This window comes from Rutidosis leptorrhynchoides, chromosome 6, assembly GCF_046630445.1.
Source record: "Rutidosis leptorrhynchoides isolate AG116_Rl617_1_P2 chromosome 6, CSIRO_AGI_Rlap_v1, whole genome shotgun sequence".
NCBI classification, from domain to species: Eukaryota; Viridiplantae; Streptophyta; class Magnoliopsida; order Asterales; family Asteraceae; genus Rutidosis; species Rutidosis leptorrhynchoides.
This window is the reverse complement of record NC_092338.1, coordinates 276,109,735-276,117,684: the sequence shown is the minus strand read 5'-3', so window position 1 is coordinate 276,117,684 and position 7,950 is coordinate 276,109,735. Positions and strand designations below refer to the sequence as shown.

The following is a 7,950-nucleotide window of genomic DNA, read 5'->3' as shown; positions in this document are numbered from 1 at the left end:
ATCATGTATCATCATTAGAAAACTTGTACTCTATAGAACTAAGGAATGGTTATCTAATGAAAGCTGACCAAATCTATTGTGGGTGTACTTTGAACTTAGCTGGGAAATATTTTAGTATTGATGTAATACCGATAAAGTTGAGAAGTTTTGACCTTGTGGTCGGGATGGACTAGTTATCCGATAATAATTTTGATACCGTTTGCTAGGAGAAAGTTATTCGCATTCCTATCACTGATAGTGATCATTTGATGGTGTATGTAGAGAGAAGTAATACACCATTTCATTTCATTAATTGTTTGAAGGCGCATAAACACATTAGAAAGGGTTGTCTTACGATGTTGGTTCACGTGAGAAAAACTAAACTTGAAGTCAAGAAACTCGAAAATGTACCGATTATTAGAGATTTTCCCGAAGTCTTTTCCGAAGAGTTACCAGGTCTTCCACCGCATAGAGTTGGTGAATTTTAGATTGACCTAATGCCTGGAGCGGCACCTGTAGCACGCGCACCATATAGACTTGCACCTTCTGAATTGCAAGAGTTATCTAGTCAGTTACAAATGCTTTTAGACAGGTGATTCATTTGACCGAGTTCTTCACCATAGGGATCTCCTGTGCTTTTTGTTAAGAAGAAAGATTGATCCATGAGACTTTTGTATTGATTACAGGGAATTGAATAAGCTGACTATCAAGAATAGATATCCGTTACCGAGAATCAATGATCTGTGTGATCAGTTGCAAGGATCTGGATGTTACTCTAAGATTGACCTGAGGTCAGGTTATCATCAGATGAGAGTAAAGGAGACTGATATACCGAAGACGGTGTTCATAACACGCTACATGTAGTGACCCGAACTTTTCCATGTTTATATATATTAATTGAGATTGATATTTACATGACTAAATGTTTCCAACGTGTTAAGCAATCAAACTTGTTAAGATTTGATTAAATGAAATAAGTTTCATATAGACAATTGATCACCCAAGTTGACCGGCGATTCACAAACGTTACAAAATTGTAAAAAGTAAATGTTGTGGTATATATGGACATATATATGGTTGACATAAGATTATGATAAATAAGTATCTCACTAAATATATTAACAATGTGTGATATACATAAGAAATGAGATTACTAAGTGAAGAAACTCGAAATGATATATATAACGATTATCGTTATGATAACGTCTACTAAATACATATGTATCATATTAAGATATTGGTACACTATATTTAACATGATAAAATGATATTTAAATATATCATTAAGTATGTTAACAATGAACTACATATGTAAAAACAAGACTACTAACTCAAGAATTACGAAACGAGACTTATATGTAACGATTATCGTTGTAACGATATTTTAATGTATATATCATATTAAGAGATATTAATCTCATAATATCATGATAATATAATAATTTAACATCTCATTTGATATAATAAACATTGGGTTAACAACATTAATTGAGATCGTTAAATTAAAGGTTTCAAAACAACACTTACATGTAACGACTAACGAAGACTTAACGACTCCATTAGAATGTATATACATGTTGTGTTTTGATATGTATTCTTATACTTTTAAAAGACTTCAAGACACATATCAAAGTAATTCTACTTAACAAAAATGCTTACAATTACATCCTCGTTCAGTTTCATCAATAATTCTACTCGTATGCACCCGTATTCGTACTCGTACAATACATAGCTTTTAGATGTATGTACTATTGGTATATACACTCAAATGATTAGCTCTTAGCAGCCCATGTGAGTCACCTAACACATGTGGGAACCATCATTTGGCAACTAGCATGAAATATCTCATAAAATTACAAAAATATTAGTAATCATTTATGACTTATTTACATGAAAACAAAATTACATATCCTTTATATCTAATCCATATACCAACGACCAAAAACACCTACAAACACTTTCATTCTTCCATTTTCTTCATCTAATTGATCTCTCTCAAGTTCCATCTTCAAGTTCTAAGTGTTCTTCATAAATTCCATAAGTATAGTTTCATAAAAATCAAGAATACTACCAAGTTTGCAAGTTTACTTCCAAGCTTTTTAATCCATTCCAAGTAATCATCTAAGATCAAGGAACCTTTGTTATTTACAGTAGGTTATCTTTCTAATTCAAGGTGATATTCATATTCAAACTTTGATTCAATTTCTACAACTATAACAATCTTATTTCAAGCGAAAATTTTACTTGAACTGTTTTCGTGTCATGATTCTGCTTCAAGAACTTTCAAGCCATCCAAGGATCCTTTGAAGCTAGATCCATTTTTTCTCATTTCCAATAGTTTTATCCAGAAAACTTGAGGTAGTAATGATGTTCATAACATCATTCGATTCATACATATAAAGCTATCTTATTCGAAGGTTTAAACTTGTAATCACTAGAACATAGTTTAGTTAATTCTAAACTTGTTCGCAAACAAAAGTTAATCCTTCTAACTTGACTTTTAAAATCAACTATACACATGTTCTATATCTATATGATATGCTAACTTAATGATTTAAAACCTGGAAACACGATGAACACCATAAAATCGGATATACGCCGTCGTAGTGAAACCGGGGGCTGTTTTGGTTTGGATAATTAAAAACTATGTTAAACTTTGATTTAAAAGTTGTTCTTCTAGGAAAATGATTTTTCATATGAACATGAAACTATATCCAAAAATCTTGGTTAAACTCAAAGTGAAAGTATGTTTTTCAAAATGGTCATCAAGATGTCGTTCTTTCGACAGAAATGACTACCTCTTTAGTAATTGACATGTAACTTAAATTTTTGACAATAAACCTATACTTTTTCTGTTTGGATTCTTAAATTAGAGTTCAATATGAAACCATAGCAATTTGATTCACTCAAAACGGATTTAAAATGAAGAAGTTATGGGTAAAACAAGATTGGATATTTTTGATCTTTTTAGCTACGGGAAATGTTTAACAAATCTATACAAATCATATCCTAGCTAACTTATATTATATTATACATGTATTCTAATATATTATATAATCTTGGGATACCATAGACACGTATGAAAATGTTTTGACATATCATATCGACCCATGTATATATATTATTTGGAACAACCATAGACACTCTATATGAAGTAATGTTGGAGTTAGCTATACATGGTTGAGGTTGATTCCAAATATATATATACTTTGAGTTGTGATCTAGCCCGAGACGTGTATACACTGGGTCGTGGATTGATTCAAAATAATATATATCGATTTATTTCTGTACATCTAACTGTGGACAACTAGTTGTAGGTTATTAACGAGGACAGCTGACTTAATACACTCAAATCTTTAAAACATAATAAAAATGGTTGTAATTATATTTTGATCGCACTTTGATATATATGTACATATTTGTATAGGTTCGTGAATCGATCCGTAGCCAAGTCTTATTTCCGAGGAAGGAAATATCTGTGAAAGTGAGTTATAGTACCACTTTTAAAATCTAATATTTTTGGGATGAGAATACATGCAGGTTTTATAAATGATTTACAAAATAGACACAAGTACGTGAAACTACATTCAATGGTTGAATTATCGAAATCGAATATGCCCCTTTTTATTAAGTCTGGTAATCTAAGAATTAGGGAACAGACACCCTAATTGACGCGAATCCTAAAGATAGATCTATTGGGCCTAACAAACCCCATCCAAAGTACCGGATGCTTTAGTACTTCGAAATTTATATCATATCCGAAGGGTGTCCTGGAATGATGGGGATATTCTTATATATGCATCTTGTTAATGTCGGTTACCAGGTGTTCGCCATATGAATGATTTTTATCTCTATGTATGGGATGTGTATTGAAATATGAAATCTTGTGGTCTATTGTTACGATTTGATATATATAGGTTAAACCTATAACTCACCAACATTTTTGTTGACGTTTAAAGCATGTTTATTCTCAGGTGAATATTAAGAGCTTCCACTGTTGCATACTAAAATAAGGATAAGATTTGGAGTCCATGTTTGTATGATATTGTGTAAAAACTGCATTCAAGAAACATATGTCGATGTAATATATTTCTATTGTAAACCATTATGTAATGGTCATGTGTAAACAGTATATTTTAGATTATCATTATTTGATAATCTACGTAATGTTTTTTAAAACCTTTATTGATAAAATAAAGGTTATGGTTGTTTTAAAAATGAATGCAGTCTTTGAAAAACGTCTCATATAGAGGTCAAAACCTCGCAACGAAATCAATTAATATGGAACGTTTATAATCAATATGAACGAGACATTTCACTACAGACATCATGAATTTAAATTAATGCCGTTTGGTTTGACGAACGCACTGCAGTGTTCGTGGATCTCATGAACCTTGTTTGTAAGCCATGCCTAGACAAGTTTGTTATTGTGTTCATTGATGATATTTTTTGGTATTCAAAGAAGGAGAAGGAACATAAATAACATCTCTGTTTGATACTTGAGATGCTCAGGAAAGAGCAACTGTATGCTAAGTTTTTGAAGTGTGACTTTTGGCTACGAGAAGTTCAATTTTTAGGTCATATCGTGGGTATCAATGGTATTCAAGTTGATCCTGCGAAGATATAAATGGTCAAGAAGCGGCAGAATCCTAAGTCGCCAACACAGATTCGGTAATTCTTAGGTCTCGCTAGTTATTATAGCAGATTCATTGAGGGATTTTCTACTATAGCCTGACCGTTGACCGCGTTGACTCACAAGGGTAAAAAGTATGACTGGACTAAGCAACATGAGTCTGCATTTCAGTTGTTAAACCAGAAATTAACTACTGCTCTGATTTTGTCTTCACTTGAAGGGAATGAAGATTTTGTGATTTACTGTGATGCTTCACGACAAGGGTTTAGTTGCGTGTTGATGCAACGGAAGAAAATGATTGCCTATGGATCATGACAATTGAAGATTCACGAGCAGAAATATACGACACATGATTTGAAACTTGGTGCTGTAGTCTTTGCATTGAAGATGTGGAGACACTACTTGTATGGTACTAAGTTTACGATTTTCACCGATCACAAGAGCTTGCAACATATCTTCGATCAGAAATAGCTCAACATGAGACAAAGACATTGGGTAGAACTACTGAATGACTACGACTGTAAGATTTTCTACCATCGTGGCAAGACTAATGTTGTCGCATATATCTTTAATACGAAGGATAAAGCTAAATCTCTCAGAGTTAGAGCATTGAACATGACCTTCCGAACGAATCTTACTTCTCAAATCCGCGATGCACAACTAGAGGCTTTAACGCAAGAGAATATTACTACTGAATCTCTCAAGGGCCTAGATAAACAGTTTGTTATTAGAGATGATAGAACTCACTACTTTGCTAATAGAATCTGGGTACCAATATTTGGTGAACTAAGGGAACTAGTGCTAGATGAGGCACACAAGTCAAGATGCTCTATTCACCCTGGATCCGACAAAATGTATCAAGATCTTAATGCACTATATTGGTGGCCTAATCTAAAGGTCGATATCGTTAACTATGTTGGTAAATGCTTGACATGTGCTAAGGAAAAGGCAGAACATCAGAGACCTTCAGGACTGTTGACACAACCAGATATTCCCCAAGGAAATGGGAATGTATTACTATGGACTTTATCACTAAGTTACCCCAGACTATGGGAGGTTATGACACCATTTGGGTTATTGTAGATCGACTCACCAAATCAGCTCATTTTCTACCAATTAAAGAGACAGATAAAATGGAGAAGTTGGCACAAGTTTACCTAAAGTAAGTGGTTTCCAGACATGGTGTGCTGATATCAATTATTTCTGACCGAAACAGCATATTTACATCTAGATTTTGGCAAATATTGCAAAAGAAAATGCGAACTAGACTTGATATGAGTACAGCGTATCATCCCTAGACTGATGGCCAAAACGAGAGAACCATCCAAACTTTAAAGGACATGTTGAGAGAATGTGTTTTTTACTTTAGGAACGGATGGGATAGACATCTACCACTTGCAGAATTCTCGTGCAGCAACAGTTATCACACGAGTATTAAGGTCGCGTCTTTCAAGATGTTATACGGGAGAAAGTGTAGATCACCTATATGCTGGAGTGAATTAGGGGACAGTCAATTGACAGGACCCGAGATTATTCATAATACTACTGAAAAGATTGTGTAGATTCAAGAGAGATTGAAAACCGCCCGAAGTCTAAAAAAGAGCTATACGGATGTACGAAGGCGACCTCTAGAATTTCAGGTTGGTGACAAAGTTATGCTGAAAGTATCACCTTGGAAAGGTGTAGTGCATTTTGAGAAACGAGGCAAGTTATATCCAAGGTACGTTGGACCATTTAAGATCACTAAACGGGTTGGACCAGTAGCTTATAGATTGAGTTTACCTCAAGAGCTTAGTGAGATTCATGATATGTTTCACGTGTCGAACTTGAAGAAGTGCTTGTCATATGAGAACTAGATAATTCTCTTGGACGAGATACAAGTTGATAGTAAACTACAATTTGTGGAAGAACCTGTTGAAATAATGGACCGCAAGATCAAACGCCTAAAGTAGAGAAACATACCGATTGTGAAAGTTCAATGGAACGCACGTAGAGGACCAGAGTTCATGTGGGAATGTGAAGATAAGATGAAGCAAAATTATCTGCAATTGTTTTCTGATGAGACAACTCCAGTGGACGTGCACTAAATTTTGGGATGAAATTTCATTAACGGGGAGGTAATGTAATAACCCTGTTATTTCTGTTAAGCTTTGTTAACTATCTGTTAAGTTATTTAACGCTGCTTACTTTCGTTTTGTGTATTTAATCGATTAAATGCATACTTGAGTTCATGATAAACTACTATATTTAATATATGATTATATTAGCCAGAAAATGTATTTCATGTTTTGAAATACTAAGAAAACGATACGGTTTTAAAAACTGCAACAGAGGTAGGGATGGCAATGGATCGGATATGGATCGGGTGATGACGTATCCATATCCATATCCATTTAGTCTTTGTTCATCCATATCCATATCCATATCCATTCACTTTTAGGTCAACCATCCATATCCATATTCAATGGATTAAACGGGTTAATGGATATCTAATGGATATCAATAAAATGTTATAATATTTTCTAATATGCGATCAAAATAAAAACGTAGTATATCAAAAATAAATATAAATAGCATAATTAAAATATATACATAAGAATATGTAATCTTTGTCGAAGATATATAACAAAATTTGTTAAATTTACTATCAAACATAGATTATGAAAAATTAAATATGAAATTGTAAGTATATTTTGTTAAATATACGTGTTTTATTGTAATATATAATACTTATTTCATTATATGGTTGAAAGTAAAATGTAAATCTAATGGTAAATGAACTTGTAATAGTAAATATGTAAGCATATATATATATATATATATATATATATATATATATATATATATATATATATATATATATATATATATATATATATATATATATATATATATATATATATATATATTCGGGTGGTAATGGATATATCCATGGATGAAAATTTTCATCCATGTCCATATCCATATCCATTTAGGTTCATCCATGTCCCTATCCATATCCATTTAGGATCATCCATATCCATCACGAAACGGGTGGATCAGGTAGATATCCACCGGATCAGGTGGCCATTGCCATCTCTAAACAGAGGTCTCACGAGACTGTGAAACTTCCGATTTTTGATAAAATAATTGTTTTTAATAATTATTCACTTTAATAAAATTGAATTAATTTATTATTTATTTAATATATTAAACTCGGTGGATTGCATTTTAACGACCGGTTAACATTCCGGGAACACGGTACGGTTAACGGCACTTAAAATGGATAACTAAATGTACACTAGTAAGCAAAACGAGCCCATCGATTCCCTCCCAAGGACCCCTCGGTAGAACCCACC

At 33.0% G+C, this 7,950-nt stretch overlaps 1 protein-coding gene across 1 annotated transcript; it reads left to right on the top strand.

Moving 5' to 3' along the window:
- Nucleotides 1-5,089: 5,089 nt before the first annotated feature.
- Nucleotides 5,090-6,174, top strand: LOC139854503 (uncharacterized). Its single transcript, XM_071843804.1, has 4 exons — nt 5,090-5,380; nt 5,510-5,648; nt 5,696-5,774; nt 5,982-6,174. Exons 1-4 carry the CDS (start codon nt 5,090-5,092, stop codon nt 6,172-6,174), a joined length of 702 nt encoding a protein of 233 aa, XP_071699905.1.
- The last annotated feature ends 1,776 nt before the right edge of the window (nt 6,175-7,950 follow it).

Coding starts and splice junctions, on each gene's coding strand:
- LOC139854503 (XM_071843804.1), top strand. CDS start 5,090: ATGAGACAAAGACATTGGGTAGAACTACTGAATGACTACGACTGTAAG. Junction 5,381..5,509: donor ACTTTGCTAATAGAATCTGG/GTACCAATATTT, acceptor CCTAATCTAAAG/GTCGATATCGTTAACTATGT. Junction 5,649..5,695: donor ACTATGGACTTTATCACTAA/GTTACCCCAGAC, acceptor GGGTTATTGTAG/ATCGACTCACCAAATCAGCT.